The sequence below is a fragment of the Podarcis pityusensis genome (genome assembly GCF_964106645.2).
Source record: "Podarcis pityusensis genome assembly, chromosome: 12".
NCBI classification, from domain to species: domain Eukaryota; kingdom Metazoa; phylum Chordata; class Lepidosauria; order Squamata; family Lacertidae; genus Podarcis; species Podarcis pityusensis.
Window position 1 is genome coordinate 4,357,741 of NC_138037.1, and position 20,527 is coordinate 4,378,267.

Below are 20,527 nucleotides of genomic sequence, written 5' to 3' on the forward strand. Positions count from 1 at the left end.
TAAAGCTCCCTGGGTGACCTTGGAGTCAATAGCAGCCTTTTAATCTTTCCTTATGGGACGCTGGTGGCGCTGTTACACCACAGAGCCTGGGGCTTGCCGATCAGAAGGCCGGCAGTTTGAATCCCCGTGACGGGGTGAGCTCCCGTTGCTCAGTCCCTGCTCCTGCCAACCTAGCAGTTCAAAAGCACATCAAAGTGCAAATAGATAAATAGGTACCACTCCGGTGGGAAGGTAAACGGCGTTTCTGTGCGCTGCTCTGGTTCGCCAGAAGCGGCTTAGTCATGCTGGCCACATGACCCAGAAGCTGTAAGTAAAGCGAGATGAGCGCCGCAACCCCAGAGTTGTCCGCCACTGGACCTAATGGTCACGGGTGCCTTTACCTATAATCTTCCCTTACAGGGTTGCTGTAATGTAGAGATTAGCTGAGGACGGGGTTGAACCATGGACTCCTTGGAGAAAAAGGTGGGATATAAATGCAATAAATAAGATCTTCTGCTTACCTGCTTAAGAAAGCTGGAGAGGCCAGCGAGGTGGAGATGCACCTGTTGCAAAACACACCCGGGGAATTTCTAGCACTGTTGTGAACAAACAAACAAATATTATTCATCTATCAGATTTCTTACCCATTCCAGGGTGGTTTAATAGCAGCTTGAAAACACAATAATAACAAGACAAAAGAAATACTTGTGAGTAAGCACGTGATAGGATCAGGCTGCAAACGATGAAAAATTGTGCCCATAGTGCTACAAAAAACAGCTGATGCACAGCGAGAGAGATAACAATTATTCCTATGAAGCAAAAAATAAATCACCAGCGCCAATAAATGCAGAAGCAATCCATACCATGCTCATTCTTACAACGCAAATCAGTTGCCATAAAACCACAGGGGAGAGAACTGCAGAGAAAGTCTTAGTAGCAGGAGTATTTAAAGCAGAAGACATCAATAATCCGAAATACCGCCGGATGAAGAGCGCGACGCTCTCCGCCTGCGTCCTGGGAAACGCGTCCTCCTCTTCCTCTCCAAGGAGCGCGGCGGCGCTTTGCAGCAAAAGCGCGCTTCCTTCGGAGCTTGCAAACCGGCTCTGCAAGCCGGAGGGGAAGGAGAAGCGTGTCGGGATGGCGTCGGAAGGGAAGATCCGCGACCTGCAGCCGCGCAGCGCTTAAAGGAAGCCTGCAGGAGAAAGGGGCGCCGGTTGCGCGGAGCTGCGCCTTTGCGCTTTTGCAGCAAGTAGGAAGTCGACGAGCTACAGTTTCCGTTTGGACGTTTCAGGACTCCGGGAGGAGGAGGAGGAAGAGGAGGAGGAAGAAGAGGAGGAGGAGGAGGAGGGAGGAGGGAGGAGGTGGCGGCGGCTGCTCCTCCTAGGAGCGCGATCGCCGCCGTTAAACGAGGACAAAAAAAGAAATAAAGCCAGGGAAGAAGGGACAGAGGAAACTCGGAGAGGGAAGGCAAGGAGGCAGCAGCGAGGAGGGCGAGGTTGGTGCCAAGAAAAAGCCCTGCAAAAATCAAAATACAAGCCGCCGCCGCTGGAGGATCGCCCATTGGGGGAAAGAAGAAGACGCCTGGATCTTGCCCAGGGAAGGAGCTCGTGGGAAAGGCCCGGAGGAGGGAGGTCAAGGAAAGGAGAAGGGCGTTTTGGGGAGGGGAGGTTTGGCGCCCGTCTCCCGATCCTGCCCATTTCTTCGAAGGCTCGTCTGGGGCCTAACTTTCTCCTCTGCCCACCTTGCCCGCGCGGAGAAAATATTGTTTCGGTTGCAAGAAGCAGCAGCAAAAAAGAGAGGAGCCTTTTGCAAAGAAGCGAGCGCCGTTTCCCCTTTTCTCCGCTGGAGGATTTTACAAATTGCATTCTTATTATTATTATTTTGCGCGCCTGGGACGCGGGGAGCAGTTTGCAGAGAGACCCATGGCCTGATCTGCAGCCAGCGAGGATTTGCAGCGCTTTTCTTGGAGGGCTTTGGTGGGGGGCGTCCTGTTTTGCTTTGGGGTGGGGGGCAAGGAGGCCAGAAAAGGGTAAAAAGCAGCAGCAGCAGCACATCTTTCCGCCGCCGCAGAACTTAAATTTGGATATCTATCTTGGCTTCCCCGAAGAGGATGTGAAGGAGGCGCCGGGAGCCAGACCCACCGAGCGGCCTCCTTTTTGGGGGGCAGGTCAGGAAGAGGCTTGGGGGTTTCCTGCACGCCTGTTTGGGGGGGGTTGCAACCTTGGGCGTTGGTGGCGGGGGTCGTGGTCGTTTCCCCCGCCGCCCAGCCCCATAGCAATCCCTTATGTGGGGCGGAGGCTGCGCCTGCCCTGATCCTCCACGCCGGGGCTGCTGCATCGGATGAAGAAGAGGCCGAAGATGGGGGATTTCTACGACCCGGAACATCCCACCCTGGAGTAAGTACCACGCTGCCTGGCTCTCAGACACGGGTGCGGGCGCTCGTGTGGAAGGGACCCCCAACTCGGGTTGCCCCACTTCCAGGATCGCGCGGAGGTGGGGCAATTTCTGCGGGGGGTATCCTCCATTTACACCTCCCTCCCCATCTTTATAGCCTTATGGAGAGGCTATAAAGGGGGAATGGACATATCCCACCCCCCACCCCAATAATAAACCTTTGCATTGCAAGGATTAGGCTCTACATTTCTAGGATTTTGTAATGTTAAGGGGATGTCCCACCCCATGGGAAAGTTCAGCAAGGCCTTGGCCCCCAAATATGGGGTGCCCCACAAGACCCCCCCACTCCTGGGGTGCAGTGGGTGGTATTTATTTTCCCCTGGGGGGGTACAGACATGGTGGACTCTCCTTCCCCTCCATACAAAGGGGTCTGTCAGGCGAAAGGGCGGCCAAAAAGCCACCCCGTTGTGGGGAGGAAAGGGGCGCGTGGGTCCAAGTGACCCCTTTCTCCTCCCCACAACAAAATAATAGCCCCCTTCCTGCAAGATAACGGTGGGGAGGGAAGAGCGGCTTCTCGCCACGGGCCTAAACGGAGAGGCTTCAGGCGGGGCCAGGCCTCGCATCCCCGGCCTCTCGTGAGAGCCCTGGCCGGCCCGAGGGGAGCCCTCGGCGGCGAGCGGCGGAGGGAGGAGTGGGCGGGCTTGGGAGCTGGAAGGCCGCTTCTTGAACCGGGCGGTGGGTGGGTGGGTGTGGGACGACGGCACGCCGCCTCGTAAAATGGTGAGAGGCTGGCCTTGAACCCTCGCCTCACCTCGGAGGGAAAAAGGAAGGCGCCTGTGAGGCGAATGCCCTCCTCGGCGAGGGTCATGGCGGGCCGCTGTTTTGCTGTCAGCCATTTGTGGCCACAAGGCACCTGAAAAGGGACACTTTCCCCTTTCCTCAGAGCGGGATTTTTATAAATTTTATTTTGGGGGGGGGGGAATAAAAAAATATAGGGCCAGCATTTTCGCTCTCTGAATCCCATGTGTGGGGGGGCTGGAAGAGGAAAATGGGGGGTGAGAGAAGATGTGTGTTTCCTTTCTTTCAGGAGAAAAGGATTGAGGATGAATATTTTCAGGAATAGGGGGCAAGGGGGCACCGCAAATGTGCCATTTTCCTCCCCCTTCCTTGGGCACCTTGCCCGGCTTGAGAGGTTATGGGTGCCATGCCAATTATTTTGGGTGGGCGGGCTGCAACGGGGAGGAAAAACTGCCCTTGCAATGCAAAACGTGGGGAATAATAATAATAAATAATACATTTTATTTGTATCCCGCCCTCCCCAGCCAAAGCCGGGCTCAGGGCGGCTAACAACAATCAAATAATACAACATTCTCAAATCCTTTCATTGTAAAATTAATTCAGGGACACGCAGGACCCCTAACAACAGGTGTTTGCTTTTCTGCACCCAAAATGGGGCCACCGAGAAGCAGGCATTAAAAAAAAATAAATGCCCCGCCATAAAGGTAAAACCAGACACCAGTTGAGCAAATCATCCAGACTTAATTCAGCCTAAAACTTCCTCCTTTGCAGGAAATTCATTGTGGGGCTTTGGAGCGCCCATGTGGGTCTCTTCAGGAATCATAATAATAAGAATTTATACCCTGCCCATCTGGCTTCGTTTCCCCAGCCACTCTGGGCGGCTCCAAGAAAATATTAAAATATAATAATTGTTAAGGGTGCACATGCCTTCTTGAAAGGTTTGGGGCGGGGTAGGCCGCATTTCCCCCGTTTTAATTCATTTAATTTAACTGTTCCCTAATTCAAAGGGGCCGAGGCAGGTTCCCCCGTTTTAATTCTTCACTTTGCATTGTGTTGGGGGGTACAGACAGATAAAACCGAAGAGTTCAAATTGGCTGGTTGCTTGGGGTGAGTAAGAATCCCCTTTAGGCGACTGGGCTCAGGATCCACCATTTGCTTCTTTTGTTGTTATTAATTATTTCATAAAATGTATATGCCTCTTGATGGTTTCAAAGCAGCCTCAGAGAGGCATGTTTGTGAGACAGGCTTGCCCCCCAAAAGTTTCTGAAATAATAATGTTTACGAGCAAGGCTGGAAGGGCGGTTTCCTTGACCGCTCTTTGGACTTCATTGTGGGACATCTGAAGATGAGAAGAAAAGGGCCATTAAATGTACTATAAAGGCTGAAATCCTAAACTTCCCAGGGTGTGAATCCCATTGAACACAAACTGGGGCTCTTTCTGATTAAACATACTTGGGGTGTGCGGTGATAACCGTTCTTTATTTTTGCACCTCTTATCCCAAAATGGGTCCACAAAGAGGCAGACAAAAAATAAAACTTCATATACAAGGAATAAACATTAGACGGCAAAATTGGACACCAGTTGCATAAATCACCAAGTCTTAGTTTAACTTTAACTTAAACGCCCCCTGAAATGAAGCTATTGGCCACCTAAACATTTAAAGCAGAAGAACAAGTCTTGGTGCCACCACTAAGCAGGCCCTCTTGCCTGTAGCCAACACCCACACCTCTTTTTGAACCAATGTGTACAACACTCTGCAAAATAGCAATGAAAAGAGATCTCCCTGTCTTGAGGAGTGTAAAACTTAACACAGAGATGGCAGTAGCTGGTGGGGAAGGGCAAGTAGGGGAAGATTATGTGTTGAGTTCGATCAAACATTGAGCTTCCACCCCATGACCCACTTTACTCACTAACGTGTACTGGAAACAGTGAGGAGGTGGGGGAATCCAGTCATAACAGCTCTTTTAGCCATCCTTTTCGGAAATGCATCTTAGAAGTTAAAGGGGTAGCTAATCCTTGTGATGCAATCTTGAGTATGAGCCCAGTTGCCTCCATTTTGAGTTCGCTAAGGGACATTTCTTACAGCCTTAGACCTTTATGTGTTAAATAATGTCGCTACATAAGACATATGGGCATTTGTAGGGCAGGAGAGATTTTGTCCTGGCGTGAGCCATGCCCATGCTTCATATATGGAAGGAAGATAACACACACACGTATTTTTATTATTAGTTTTCCAATAGCCAAATTATAACAATAACAATCCCCCAAATTATTCAGTTATCAAAATGCCAATCAACTTCCCATTAATAAACTTACCTTTATTGACATTTGCTTTGTTTTTCTTTTGCCACTGAATTTCACTAAATGCACATATGTAACTATTAGCAGGGTTGGACCTGCTTTCTGTTCTTAATTTCTTTCGGAGAAGGTGGCAAAGTAGCTCAAACCCTCCTTGCTTCCCTTCTCTCGGATGTACCTCTAACCCACAACCGTTTGTCTTGAATACTATTTTATTTTTATAGCACAGCTTTCATGTCGAAGGATCCCAGTGGACATCATAAACCTAATACGTCCAGCATCCCTGAAATGCAGTCACCTCTGAGGTGGAAAGGGACAGACAACTGGTGTATCTTTCCACAGAATATGGATGGGTCTGAAGAGGTAGAAAGGTAAAATTTTGGACAAGGGCAATAGGGTAAACCTTTGTTTTTGCAAAACACTACTTACTGTATCACCATCTTTCAATACCAGTGCCAAAGTATGTTTTCTACAACTTCTGAAATTAGTGTCGTGTGAAACAAATTTGAATTCAGCTTCTATTTTACTAATTCAAATCGTAGTCATGTTTTTTTGTCAGGTGGTCTTTTTATGATGGGCAGTATATAAGTTTAATAAAGAATAACATTATGGTTTTTTCCTACTCATAAAAAGTATTGTACTTGTAAGAATGTCCTTAACGGGTAGTTACTTAACAATAGTAAATAGTGTTCAAGTATTGGGTGGGAATTATTTTTCAGAATCTCACTGGTTTCACAAGCTCCCATTCTTGCAGACTGTTTTACATTACTGCTTTGTTTTTAAATCCAAGCTTCCTAACAGTTTAGCAGAACAAGTTGGCCTTTTATTTTGGGGATTCTGTAACGCAATAGCTTTCCACTCTTCATGGCTCTTTTTGTCAGCACTGCATTGTTAGGTACATCCAAAAATATGACATGTCTTCTAAAGCTGTGTGGAGATGTAATCCGAAAGATATTTCACCGTGTGGCTGGCCTCTTGCATTGTTTCCTGTGTTTATATATTACGTAGCTATACAGGGCCCAACATTATGTGAGAGCAAATATTGGCTATCTTCTTTAGCAAAGGACGTAAAGGTGCATGTTCTTTATGAAGGCATTTTTCATCTGAGATTGGTTGCGCTTGCATTTAAATAGCTCGTCTAAACTTGCATCTTCAACAATAGCCTCCTTTCTGCCCCTCAAAGTGCCACAAGATGTTTTAAATATGCTACGATGGTGGCATTCCTGGAACCAGACGAGGGGGGGGGAGAGCATGGAGCAATTTGAAAACAAACCATCATGGCTGCAGGATATTTTCTGCTTGCTGGAGAACATGGCTTCCTCCAAATAGGGTACCTTAAATAGGGCAGACACTGACAGCTTATCCACAGTAAAGCTACAGACAGCTTTCTGGCCTTTTTTTTTCTCCTTCTTGAAATGGGAGAGAGCGCGTTAATTTCCCCCGTTTAATTAATGTGAGCAGGTAGCGTTCTAGGAGCGCAGCTGTTTGAAACTGTAGGCGTAAAGTAGTAATTTGGAAAATTGGAGAGATGGCTAGTTGGCTTTCTCTCTTAACTGGAAGCTGGCAATCCGTTGTCCTGTCTTGTGCAGTTTTTTCTTTCTTAATGTGATTACTGCAGAGAAGGGAGTTTTAAACTAGATAGATGAGGTAGGAGGTAACTGTTCCCTTATGTGATGATCCGCAGCATTTTAGAAAGTGGCAAGATCAGCTGTGTTGGCTCAATTCATTTGTATGTAGAGGAGAAACACTTCCTTTTGCTTTGCTGTGGTTGAAACAGTTTGGTTATGGAAAATAATCCATTAGCTGAAGATGCAACAAACCTCAAGTATGTAAGCCAAATTAGGCAAGGACCTTTTCTGCATTTCTTTCTATAAACTACTAGGCTATCTGTAAATGGAAAACCTGTTCAGCAAAGAGGTCTAGGAACCTGCGAAAGCTTCAAAATCACAGCTTATCTTTCCTGCCTCTTATACTCCAGCTTTATTAATCCACAGTAAGTTATTGTATTCTACTTGTAATTCTCAGAAGGAATTTGCATATCTGCTCCACACGGATGGTTTGAAACAGCGTGAGGGAAAATCTACCGTACTTTTAATTACCTTGGTAGAGGGTTCAAAACAGCAATTCTCTTTGTAAACTGCTTTGAAGTTGTTTTTACTAACAGGCGGTGTATAATTTTTTATTAAATGAATGAAGGGGTACATTCACGTTAACAGTGACGAATCTGGTCCATTAAAGAGTAATACAATTCTGGCTTGAGCCGTTCTAGTACTGTAGGTTTAGGTTTTCGCTGTAACGAGCTAAAAGGATTATTTCCCTTGAATACAAGTCCAGCCTTTCTCACCCCTGGGTCCCCAGATGTTGGACTACAACTCCCATCATCCCTAGCTAGCACAACCACAGATCGGGGAAGATGGGAGTTGTAGTCCAGCAGCCTCTGAGGACCCCCAGGTTGAGAATGGCCGTTGGGCTGTGAATTATGTATGTAAAGGAAATAAATTAATACTCTTTATGATTAAGTGGTTTGGTATAAGAGTAATGAACACTTCATTGTGGAGCTAAAATCCAAAATGCAGTTGGGCCATATCTTAAGGCTTAAAAGTTAGGGGACATGGGAAGGTCTGTTGAATTTGAAGTGGTCCAGTTCAGTATAGCTCCTTCACCACTCTTCCCTAAAAACTTATTCATCCTCAATGTCATAAATCTGCCACACTTCATATTTGCCATTGCAGTACCTGAAAAAACACACTATTTAATAACCCGAAGTACACGCAATAAGGGGATGAGTGCAATATGTTCGTTCATTCATTCCTGTTGTGCTTAACTTTATTATTATTGAATTTTAGACAGTTAACGGAAGCAAATACTGAAGTCAGCCTTTGGTCATAATTTAGCTGCATCTTTCGTACAGAACCTACCACCACAGGCTGGATTTGCACTACTGTTCTGTTGTCGCTGGTTTACTGCTGGGGTGACCATCTGAAGGGTTTCTGTGTGGATAATTGGACGCTTAATCAGACTCGACTACTGTAGATCCAAGGGCGGTTTGAACATCCCAGAGTAAGATTAGTGTGGACAGTTCTGGGGTGCTTGGAAAGATTATACGCTACATTTCTGCAAGCTAGCAGTTGAGGCAGCTTGGTAGTGAAAATACAAAGCAGCGTAAGTACAAAATGATAAAATAGAAAGTAGCAGCCACTGTAGAAAAAAGAGCTGCTGTAATGTAGATAAAATATAACTCATTCCTCCCCCACCCCAGTAACATAGCACACATCAGTAAAACAATTCAGCCATCAGAAACTCCCATCACAGCCCAAAACAGTTTAGAACAGAATGTCCTTAAGTTTTAACATTTTCACTTTGAAGGGCTGTGGCCCAGGCAGAGCATTATAAAAAAAAATTAAAAAAATTACCCTCCCTTCACCGCATGGTCTCAGGTTACTACTATTTAAGATACAGTGGTACCTCGGGTTAAGTACTTAATTCGTTCTGGAGGTCCGTTCTTAACCTGAAACTGTTCTTAACCTGAAGCACCACTTTAGCTAATGGGGCCTCCTGCTGCCGCCTTGCCGCCAGAGCATGATTTCTGTTCTCATCCTGAAGCAAAGTTCTTAACCCGAAGTAATATTTCTGGGTTAGCGGAGTCTGTAACCTGAAGCGTATGTACCACTGTACAAAGAAACCATTTTAAACAAATAATCAAGAGAATAAGGTGGCCCCAGAATATACCTCTCAGAATGTCAAAAGCCAGTGTAAAGAGGTGGGTCTTCAGCATATGACAAAAGCTACATGTGGAGGGGAAATTCCACAACTTGGGGCCTGCCGCAGAGAATACTCTGGCTTGAAATACACTTTAGGGGGGACCAGTGTTGGAACTGGGATAGAAAAGCTATTTACCACATGGCTCCTGGAACCTGTGCTGTGGGCACCAAAACAGAATGCTTAGTCACATTTTTTTTTTTAAATTCAGCAACATTTTCATAAGCACGAACTAATACTGTTCTTTAACCAGGTAGAAGAGCGCTTGAATCGCTTGGCTCATGTGCCTCTTTAGGTGCTCTACTTCTGCGCGAATCGGCTGGTTCATGGGGCAGCGCAGCACCAAAAGAGGCGTACCTTTTTGTGCCCTGTTGCCCCTCAGACCATTTGCAGCCACACCAGCCGTCCAGATGGAGATGTTAGGCACCAAAACTGGCGCTCAGACATCTCCACCTCCTCACGAAAGGCCGGTTCCCTGTGGCAAAATGTGCCTGGCCCCTGGCAGGCTCAGTGGGAGGGCAGGGCGGAAAAAAATGGCGTGCCAGAATTCAGTGTGGAAAAGCTTCCTAGGACTAGGTCGCTGAACTCTGCTTGCTGGCTGTGCAGGAGGTTATGAGTTGGAATGATAATGAAGCTGATTATTGGAGCAAGAGAGGCTTGTGCCCTAAGGTAGGGGTGTGAAACCTGTGAATCTCTGATGTTTTGGGACCCCTAACTGCCATCAGCCCAGCCAGCATGGTCAGTCATCAGGGATGATAGCTGGGGTGCTGCAGTTCCTCTGTCTGCTTTAGGGAAGGGACATGGGTGGCGCTGTGGTCTAAACCACTGAGCCTCTTGAGCTTGCTGATCGGAAGGTCAGCGGTTCGAATCCCCACGATGGGTTGAGCTTCTGTTGCTCTGTCCCAGCTCCTGCCAACCTAGCATTTCGAAAGCATGCCAGTGCAAGTAGATAAATAGGTACTGCTGCGGCGGGAAGGTAAACGGCGTTTCCGTGTGCTTTGGCACTCGTCACTGTCTTCCATGCGTCAGCGGTTTAGGCCTGCTGTCCACATGACCCGGAAAACTGTCTGTGGACAAACGCCTGAAAGCGAGATGAGCCCCACAACCCCATAGTCACCTTTGACTGGACTTAACCGTCCAGGGGTCCTTTACTTTTTACCTGCTTTAGGACAAGCTGGTTTTCAAGCGCGTTGCTGCCTTTACGACTAAAAGATTTATTTAGTGGCAGTAGTAAGCTAAGAGATGGTTAACAAACCAGTGGCCCAGGCATCCCCAGGAACCACTATCGCATACTTTGGACTTGTGACAAAGGTTGGCTACGACCAGGCTAGGAGATGGAGAATGTGTAATTTGCATGGTCTTTACAGACTGAGTTTACATTCTGTGTGGAGTTGTCCCTCAAATGCAGAACGTAAGCTCAGCAGGGGCAGTTTGGTTGGAGTACAGAAGGAAATGAGGTGGTTCAAGTAAAAAAGTCCTTTAAACCTTTTGGAAGAAATTAAGACTTCTCAAACGGAAGCTCCACAGCTGCCATGGTTTTGAATCACTTTAGAAACTTATAGCTAGTGCAAGACTCTTGGACAATTTTGTGTTCCTTGCGGGTTTATTTTCCAAACCTCCTGTGGATATGTCTTGTCTTTTCTTCCCCACGGAGTGGATTATTGGTAACTTTAGCCCTCAGCGAAATGTTTTCCTACTTGCAGAACACATTTACGTGGATAAAGACAAACAGAGCAAAGTTGCTTCCTCAATTATTTTATAATCGTAATGCATCAGGGAGACAGTAATGGCTCTGGAAAAGAAAGATTTGTTTTACACCTGCACCTCTTCACCATCACTTCCTTATTAAGGAAACTAATGATTGTCTCTGAGGGCATTAAAGTGAAGGGAGGAAGGCTTGGCTGCGGTGGCGTGTAATCTTTCTTTAAAAAAAAGAAGAAGAAAACTTGCTTGGTAACGCTGCCCTTCCCAACTGAGCTAAGATGCCACTTCAAAATGTACCCTACATAAACTGGATGCATGGATAATGTTGGGTTCAGCTGATGTACCAAATTTGGGTGGGTAGGTGGTGAATGTACTGGGGACAGGCCTTCCTTTTGCATAATTTTTCCATTTGCCTAAAATGAAGATGCGTGTGTTTCTGCACGTGTGCATATTAACATACACATACTTGGTTGGAAAGTGATTTCACCCTCCTTTTTGTGTCTTGTCACATACTTCATCCACAATATCTCCTGTTAGTTAGCCATCTGCATCTGTGCAAGGTATTGCAGCAAAAAACCTGGTCCTGAAGTTATTAGGCAGTGAAAATGTAGCTGCTAAAATATACCTATGAAAACAGATAAGGCTAGAAGGAACTTTCATTTATCACAGGCATAGGCAAACTTTTTGGGACTACAACTCCCATCATCCCTAGCTAACAGGACCAGTGGTCAGGGCTGATGGGAATTGTAGTCTTAAAAAAACTTACGGAGGGCCGGGTTTGCCTATGCCTGATTCATCCTTTCCTGTTAAATGCTTGTCCTAACAGGAGAGGCTTACTTAGGAAGTAAATTCTGAATTAGGAAGCAGCCATCAAGAATTCAGCCTCTTCTGCCCTTCTTTAAGATTAGCATGAAAGTTGTACACTTGAAACATTCTCTCATACCATCCTCTTGTGGGACAGTGTTTAAGACCAGGTCCAAGCCGTGTTGTAGGTAAAAAGCAGTACAGTGGTACCTTGGGTTAAGTACTTAATTCATTCCGGAGGTCCGTTCTTAAGCTGAAACTGTTCTTAACCTGAAGCGCCACTTTAGCTAATGGGGCCTCCAGCTGCCACCGCGCCGCCGGAGCACGATTTCTGTTCTCGTCCTGAAGCAAAGTTCTTAACCCGAGGTACTATTTCTGGGTTAGCGGAGTCTGTAACCTGAAGCATATGTAACCCGAGGTACCACTGTACTTCGAATTTTACCCTTGGTGATGGGAAGGTAGCGCAGATCCTGGACCACTGTTACAGAATATTTACAGTGACTCACCTCCCTTAGGTTCACTACATAGATTCCTCAAGAAGGCATAAACTGCATAATTTGACCCAAAGGCAAACCCGGCATCTAAACAAAGGGACTTTTCAGCTGGTGTGTAAATCAAGCGAAAAAGCAAGTGATGCTTTTTCAGCGCTCCTTTGCTCAGAATCCCTTATGCTTTTAAGGCAGCATAATGTAGTTCTGTGTCCCACTTGCTTTCATTTTTTGGGGGGGGTAACAGTTCTTATTTGCATGCAAACAGCGCAGCCTTTTCTGTAGTTTTGCAAGGGTTTCTACTTTCTTTTTTCTCTGCTGCCATTTCATCGCCAGAGTATTTTGTTTGTTGTATCCACAGCAACCACCTCAGATGCAGAACAGTACTGTAAAAGTCAATAATCTTGCCTTTTATGCTTGCCTAGGGAGATGACTCCCTGACCTTTCTGTGCTCAGGAGGCCTTCCCTAAAACTTGGCAACCTTCCTTAGCCCCAGAGAATCGTTTTAAGTATAAGAACGCCTGGTTTAACAACCTATGCACACGTTCATGCGGCCAGTTTAAGTTTGCAGTGCTGTAGCTGGAACATTCTCACAATTCAAAGACTTGGCCTTTTGCAGTTTTCTGTCCCCTTCTCTCTCCCCCAACCCCTTGTTTTTTCAGAATGCAAGTAGAAAGAGGTTGTATTGGAAGCAGCTGCCTTGCGATTCTGAGCATGGAAAGTTCAGAATAGATCTGTCTGGCCATATGTTTTTTACTAAGCAACTCTGTTCCTAATGCTGGTTGAAACTTTTGAAAACCTCACCCTACAAACGTCTTTCTGAAAACAAAAGGCTGCAACATGCATGAAGTGAAATTTCTGTGCTTTGTATAGTCTTCTCTTCTTCCCTCATTTACCATCCATTAACAATATTCCACTTTTGGGTTTCAGCAAAAGTTCACAGAGCAAAATAAAAAAATCCTTCCAGTAGCACCTTTAAGACCAACTAAGTTAGTTCTTGGTATGAGCTTTCGTGTGCAAGCACACTTCTTCAGATACACTGAAACAGAAGTTGCCAGATCTAACTAACTTAGTTGGTCTTAAAGGTGCTACTGGAAGGATTTTATTTTATTTTTTATTTTGACTATGGCAGACCAACACGGCTACCTATCTGTAACTGGATTCACAGAGCAGTTAGCCAAGTGAAATGGAAACCCACCTTTAAAAAAATTAAACAAAAGCTAACATTAAGTAACACAACAGTAGGTGAGTTCTTCTGGAGAAAGAAAGAAATTTTAAAAACCTAGTGGCATAAAAAAATATTTGCACCTGTTTCAGAATGGAGCCAAATAAAGTAGGGGAATTTCGTGTTCCATAATTCCAGGGCAACATCAGAAGCAGTTCTAGGATGCATCTAACATTAATTCTGCTTGGATTAATTCTAGTTGGATACAACCTTTAGTCTGGTAGATGACATGCTTGCCCCCAGTATGAGGAACAGTGTTAGAGATATAAAAGCTAGGAGCTAAATGGCACCTTAAACCTAGGTTATGGACGCAACAATGGAATGTCTAGGTATGCTTTCTTATAACAAGAATTTATAACAAGCTGAAAATAAATGAACCGCAGCTTATGTTCTTATGTTCATTTTTCACATGATCTAGTCCTTCCCCTGCCCACCCCCCTAATATTCTTAAGAGGGTCTCTGCTCCAGTGTTCAGAGAGTAGCCGGAAGTGGGGAGGCAGAAAAGGGTCCTCCTTTCCTTCCACTCCACAGTTTTAATCTGAAATCTTAGGTGCAGCCCTGCGCCCAGAGCTCAGAAACTGCTTGTGCTAATGAAATTCCCTGTCGCAGAATGCCCCTAGAACAGTGGGAGTTTCAAACACTGTTGTGGTATCCTGTAGGAGGGAATCATTGGCTGATCTTAAGGCTTTGAGAAAGATCAAAAAGGCCATGCACACCCACATAGTTATGTAGAAATGCAAATGACAGGTTCAGAAACACAGCATGCTTAGTGATCGGATTTGTGCAAAATAAGCAAATACACATTTACTCCACTGTTGAAACTTGGAATGTAAGCTAGCTGTTTGCTTATGTTAATACAGGGGAATCCCCACTTACATGAGGGTTCCGTTCCTGGCATTCCCAAGTGTTATTGCTGCGCACGCAAGTGGGGATTCCTCCGTTCCGCCCCCTTTCGGCGCTGAAAACTGCACGTGTCAGCAGGACACAGGTGAGGGGATGCCTTTGTTGCAAAGTAGCATGTACACTGATGATGCTATTTCACATAGCTTACCTTTCGGGTGGCGCTTCTTGGGCCCTCTGTTGCTGTCTAGAAGGCATCATTGGAAAGCTTTGTTGACATCCACAGAAGCAAGTTGCAAGACAACCAGTGATTTATGATTAGCTTAGAGCTGGTTGTGTTTATTGCAAGAATGTGAAAGAGAGGGAAACGGTGGGTTTTGAGGCTGGATGTGATGGAAGTGGCAAGGATGACCCTGTGCAGAATTCTCCAAAAGACATGAGGAGAATTGGAGGATCCTGGGATGCCTAGCTGCTGTTGAGGTGTTTCACAAATGACAAGTATTGTTACATAGCTGGGATGCAGAGGGTGCATTTAGATGGTCCGTCTGATCATATCATGGCAAGTCTCCTAAGGGAAGAAAATGTGTTGTCGAGATTTGTCTAGCAGTGCCCACTGCTATGGCAACAGCATGGCATAGGATGGCTTGCCACAGTAGTTCAGATTTTCTCAGTTGTGAATCTGCCAGGGAAAGGGGGTGGCTGGACGCTGTTGCTGTTCTGCAAGCTTTGCCAAGAAGCGTTGGGTGTAAAAGAGAAACTGCGGCCTGGAGCCTTGCGTTTGTTCTAAGCTGCCACTTGGACATCAGCGTTTACCTGCAGGGCACAGGTTCAGGCTAGCCCTCCCTTGTGAGTTGTTGAATCAGGCCTTATTGCCCACTGTTATCAAGGTAAAGGACCAGGTGGAAGAGTGGGCTACCTGCATTTAGTTGCAAGGCAGTTGTTGGGCCTCTCCTGAGCCTACAGGCTGCTATTGGATTGGTCACCTGCCCTATTGCTCCCTTTGTTGCTGGCCGCCCTCCAATCACAATCTCTTGAGCTCCTCCTGCTCCTGGTTTTCATGTAGGGCCTTGACTTAACCAGCCAGCCTCTACAAGTCTACTTGAATTTGCCTAGACCGTTGCACCTTCTCAGGTTGCTGTCACTGTCATCTCTCAGTACCTCCCATCTCCCTATTGGTTAAGGGTGGCCTTTATTCTGGCCAGGAGCTGTGGGACATTCTCATGGCTCATGAGACACAGAGTGCCTTACCTGGGAATGTCACGCAATTGGACCCCTAAGGCTGGCACAAAGCACTGCCACCCCAGGGTTTAGCTTGAGGTTGTGTTGTTGTGCCTGAACAGTTCGCATCTAGTCCTTCACCGTCTTCCAACCCTGCTGTCAATCTCCTCCTCCTCCCTCACGGTGTTCAAAATTCTCCAGGCGCATTTTGCACCTAGCTTTCGACTTCTTGCGATGAACTGAAGATGCCTGGGTGCCAGGATGGGACCTGACACCTCCACTATCTGGAGATCATTGGATCTGGACTGTTTTCACACACTAATACACCATCCTGTAGAATTCTATCACTTACATTTTATCTGCACAGTCAGAATGAATTTCTGGAACCAAATCGCTTTTTCTGTGCAGCCTGGAGCAGGAGCAGTCACCATGAAGAAAGAGGTCGGAATAAGCGAATATATGTGTGTTCCTGGGTCAAATGACTTTTTTAACCTAGCTCAAGGTTGTCATCTGAACTAGCCAGATGCTTAACTGAGAATCAATCGCAGCCAGTCCATCCTTTGAAAAACAAGACTTTAGAGCCGTCTTGCCCTAAAATGGCAACTAGACATTCCATTTTGGTGACTAACCTTGGTTTTAAGGGGCCATTTGGCACCTAGCTTATATATATGAGTTTTGAACACCGCGCAAAAAGAGTGTCCATACAGATGGGATACAGATCCCTTTCCAACTGCCACACCAGAGAACTTCTCCTTGTCCTTTTTTCTAAAGCTTGGGATACACAAACGTTTTTGAAATCTAGGTGGAGTTGCCAAAGGAGGTGTCTCCTCGTGAGGACTGTTTGGAGCCTGAGTTGATGCTTGCTGTCAGCCGAAATATTGTGCCAGCCGCTTGATATCCAGAGCTTACAAAGAATGAGAAAGCTAAATTACGCTTAACCTACAACGCTATATAAACAAACCTTTTATTCAGTTAAAACCACAAGTGGTATCAAATGCTTGCTGGCTGCTGGGGTGGTTCTTTGTTTGGAATAATGTGTTGTACAGCCAAGATTATAATCCTGTGGGCAGCAAAGAACAGTACCATTCCTTTCCAAAGGTTGTGTTTATTCACAGGACGATGATTGGTTCAACAAGGCTTGAGTCATCTCAGTGTAAAGCTTGTGTAAACGATTTTAGAATGGAGAAAGGAATACTCCAGGTTTCAACAGAGACTTGGCCATAGTTGTACGTATATTACTTCTTGCTTTGGTTATAGAGAGGGAAATGGGTTTATTGCATGGCTCTGCGATGGGGTGTCTCCCACACCCATGGGAACTTTTTAATGAAATGTTTTCCCGGTTGTGGCTGTTGATTTCTACATCTTTTTACAGGCTGCTCCCCAATTTTCTAATTGTAGGAGAGAGGCTTTATACACCTACATGCACACACTACGGGCCACACCTGTATATGCTAATTATTCATGTATCAGCCAATCTTGCTTTCTCTTTCACACACCATCACCACCAGACAAATTTTGTCTTCAAGGCTGGTCTTCCCTTACTCGTTTACTGCTTCATTTTTAACCGGCCCTCTGTAATGAAAAAAACCAAAAACGCATCTGGGGTCTATTATTCTGGTGAAGGCTGACTTAGGTTTACACATATGGGTAAAGGTAAAGGGACCCCTGACCATTAGGTCCAGTCTTGACCGACTCTGGGGTTGCGGCGCTCATCTTGCTTTACTGGCCGAGGGAGCCAGCGTACAGCTTCCTGGGTCATGTGGCCAGCATGACTAAGCCGCTTCTGGTGAACCAGAGCAGCGCACGGAAACGCCGTTTACCTTCCCATCGGAGCGGTACCTATTTATCTACTTGCACTTTGACGTAGGTGGGCAGGAGCAGGGACCGAGCAACAGGAGCTCACCCCATCACGGGGATTTGAACCGCCGACCTTCTGATCGGCAAGCCCTAGGCTCTGTGGTTTAACCCACAGCGCCACCCACATCCCACACATATGGTTATTTCATAGCAATTAGGTATGCCAGCAACTAGGGCTGGGCGATACCTGGTTTTCAAGATTGTGATATATCACCAACTAAACATCACCTAGCCCACCTAGCAGTTCGAAAGCATGTCAAAGTGCAAGAAGATCAATAGGTACCGCTCCGGCGGGAAGGTAAACGGCGTTTCCGTGCAGTGCTCTGGTTCACCAGAAGCGGCTTAGTCATGGTGGCCACATGACCTGGAAGCTGTACGCCGGCTCCCTCGGCCAGTAAAGCGAGATGAGTGCCGCAACCCCAGAGTCGGCCACGACTGGACCTAACGGTCAGGGGTCCCTTTACCTTTACCTAAACATCACAATATATTGCAATATCTGCAGATAAAGATGTAACTGTGTAGAGGCGAACAGCAACCTGTGCTAATACTGAATTGCATACTTTTAAAACAGGTACAGTTCTTAGCCTCCTTCCCCAGCAGTTCTGTTGGATCTTCCTACTTTTCATGGGGTAAGAACAGAGAAGGTCCCCCCCCCCCCCAAAAAAAGAAGGGGATGCTTTGGGGACAGTGGTACAGTGTTACCAGCTGCATAATTGCTCGTAGTAAATTAACGTGCCATTTATTTCACTTAATCCTGGAAAATAGCAGTAATTTTATCTCTGGGCACATTAGCAAGTAATTATCCAAACATGATAAAACTTGAAAGTCATTTTGCCTTTTTAAAAAAAACAAAACAAAACACCCCACTAGCAACTAATAGCTACATCTATCAGCTGCTGAGTGACAGCAATGATAATTTAACAGCTGAATTTAATTATGGTTGGGGTTTATTGCTTTTTTAGTAATCTCTCATTGATGATCCTGAACAGCTCTTGGGTTTCCTTAATATCATGGAAAGGGATATTGCCTGTCCTGGCAAGGAATCTGTAATTTTGTCTAATGTGGGCTGCCCACACCATTACTTTCCTATGAACATTGGTGTTAAAGAGAACTTGGGTGGGTTAATGATTGGCAGGAAGACAGGGCTCTTCTATCCCCCTCCCTCAAGTTTATGACTATTGGCATGATGTTTTCCTATAGTTGTGAAATATTCTTCACTTGCCTTTGTTAAAATTCCGCAGAGGAATTTTAGTTTGGCAAGCCTTCCGGCAGGTAATTGTCTAAATGCAGGACATTTTGACAAGTTCTTGATTTGCCAGTATATTTGAAATACTAACTAAAAAAAATTAATCTTGTCAGGGCATGATACTAAAAGTCCATGATACAGCAAACTTGATGAAGTGTGCATGCACATGAAAGCTCATACCAATAACTAACTTAGTTGGTCTGAGTTGCTACTGAAAGGATTTATATACATATACATATACATATACATATATATATATATATATATATATATATATATTTGTTTCGACTACGGCTGACCAACCCGGCTACCTACCTGTAAATTGATGAAACTAAGCAAGTCTGGGTCTGGTCAGTGCTTTGGGTGAGGGAAACTGCCTGGGCCCCCTTTGCATCCCATCTTGAGTCCACCGTGGGGGAAAAGTGGGATATAAATTCTATAAATCCACTCAGAAAACTGATTATTGTGTTAAAAGTATCATTTTGCAGGATTGTTCGTGTTGGTTTTCCTTTTATTTCAGACGTAAAGCATTCCTGCAAAATGCAGACGTAAAATGATCACATTAAAAAAAATGCACCTTCTGGGTTTGTTTGTTTTTTGGTAACTTTTCCATATCATAGTTGATGTGTGTAGCTTCAGTCTGATGGAGGTGGCCTGCCACAACAGAGTTATGTAGCCCTCGTAAACGCCACAAACTGGAAAAGATGGTGTATTCTTGCTACTTTGGATGCAGTTATTCTCAGTAGTAGAACGTGTTAAATTTTTCACAGCAAAAGCAAAAATAGCTTGTCTTTGAGGAATGCCTACTGAAATTTTGCAGGTTCTGTGGAATGACACAGTCTAGAACAGGGGTAGGCAACCTAAGGCCTGGGGGCCAGATGCGGCCCAATTGCCTTCTCAATCCGGCCTGCGGACGGTCCGGGAATCAGCGTGCTTTTACATGAATAGAATGTGTCCTTTTATTTAAAACACATCTCTGGGTTTTTTGTGGGGCCTGCCTGGTGTTTTTACATGAGTAGAATGTGTGCTTTTATTTCAAATGCTGGGTTATTTGTGGGGCATAGGAATTTGTTCATTCCCCCCCCCTCCAAAATATAGTCTGGACCCCCACATGGTCTGAGGGACAGTGGACCGGCCCATGGCTGAAAAAGGTTGCTGACCCGTTCTCTAGAAACACCTGCTTCCTAGTTCCACTACCTCTTTGGTCACCTACATGCTCCTTAATACTCTGGGTGAATGATCTATCTCCGACAAAAAATAATTCTTCTGGGAGATATTTATGTGATGCCTTTTCATTTGTAAGCGGTCGATGAAACCTCTTCCAGAAAACATGGGTGTTGCTGGAATACAGCTATGTTAGTGCCATGAAAATAATCTTCGTACGTTATTCCGCTTTAGTTGTGGTCAGTGTAGTTGCACCTTGTGACTTTCATAACATGCATAATGTCTCTGGGCATTGCTCCCCTCCATTCAAACCAAAGGTTTACACCTTGACATAGAGATGACTTTTAACCAACATGCAAATACCGTATTTTTCGCCCTATAGGGCGCACCTCGGGGTTTTTTGGGGAAATAAATAAATAAAAAATTATTCCCCCCAGCCGCAGGGCTGGGGCGGGGGAAGCCCGATCTTCCCCCGACCCCAGAACAGGCTGCTATCCGCAAGCCTTGCGAGCCCGGCAGGAGTTGCCGCCGGGCTCACAAGGCTTGCGGACATCTGCGCGAAGCACGGGGCGCCCTCCGGAGCACGCCCCGTGCTTCGGGCTGCAGGCCGCTGCCCGCAAGCCTTGCAAGCCCGCGGGAACTCCCGCCGGGCTTGCAAGGCTTGCGGATAGCTTCCTGAAGCCTGGAGAGCGAGAGGGGTCTACGCGCACCGACGCCTCTCGCTCTCCAGGCTTCAGCGAAAGCCTGCATTC

General features: G+C 45.9%; 2 protein-coding genes across 7 annotated transcripts in view; one reads left to right on the plus strand and one right to left on the minus strand.

Annotated features, from left to right (window-relative positions):
* LOC308459104 (tubulin delta chain-like) overlaps positions 1–1,176 on the minus strand; it is a 28,004-nt gene extending 26,828 nt beyond the window's left edge. For 2 of the 3 annotated variants that reach the window (XM_080974216.1, XM_080974214.1), the window contains exons 1-2: positions 958–1,176; positions 501–575 (exon numbers count right to left, since the gene is read on the minus strand). The gene's annotated coding sequence lies outside the window, so the exon portion shown is untranslated. Of the gene's footprint in view, positions 1–500; positions 581–957 lie in introns of all 3 variants that reach the window. The other variant, XM_080974215.1, reaches the window with a different exon arrangement.
* Positions 1,177–2,240: 1,064 nt separating this feature from the next.
* SETD2 (SET domain containing 2, histone lysine methyltransferase) overlaps positions 2,241–20,527 on the plus strand; it is an 83,313-nt gene continuing 65,026 nt past the window's right edge. For all 4 annotated transcript variants that reach the window (XR_013977810.1, XR_013977811.1, XM_080973940.1 and 1 more), the window contains exons 1-2: positions 2,241–2,375; positions 5,695–5,841. Coding sequence is in view for 2 of the 4 variants with exons in the window: in XM_080973940.1 (XP_080830066.1) it covers positions 2,320–2,375; positions 5,695–5,841 (203 nt within the window). In the remaining 2 variants the exon portion in view is untranslated. The remainder of the gene's footprint in view (positions 2,376–5,694; positions 5,842–20,527) is intronic.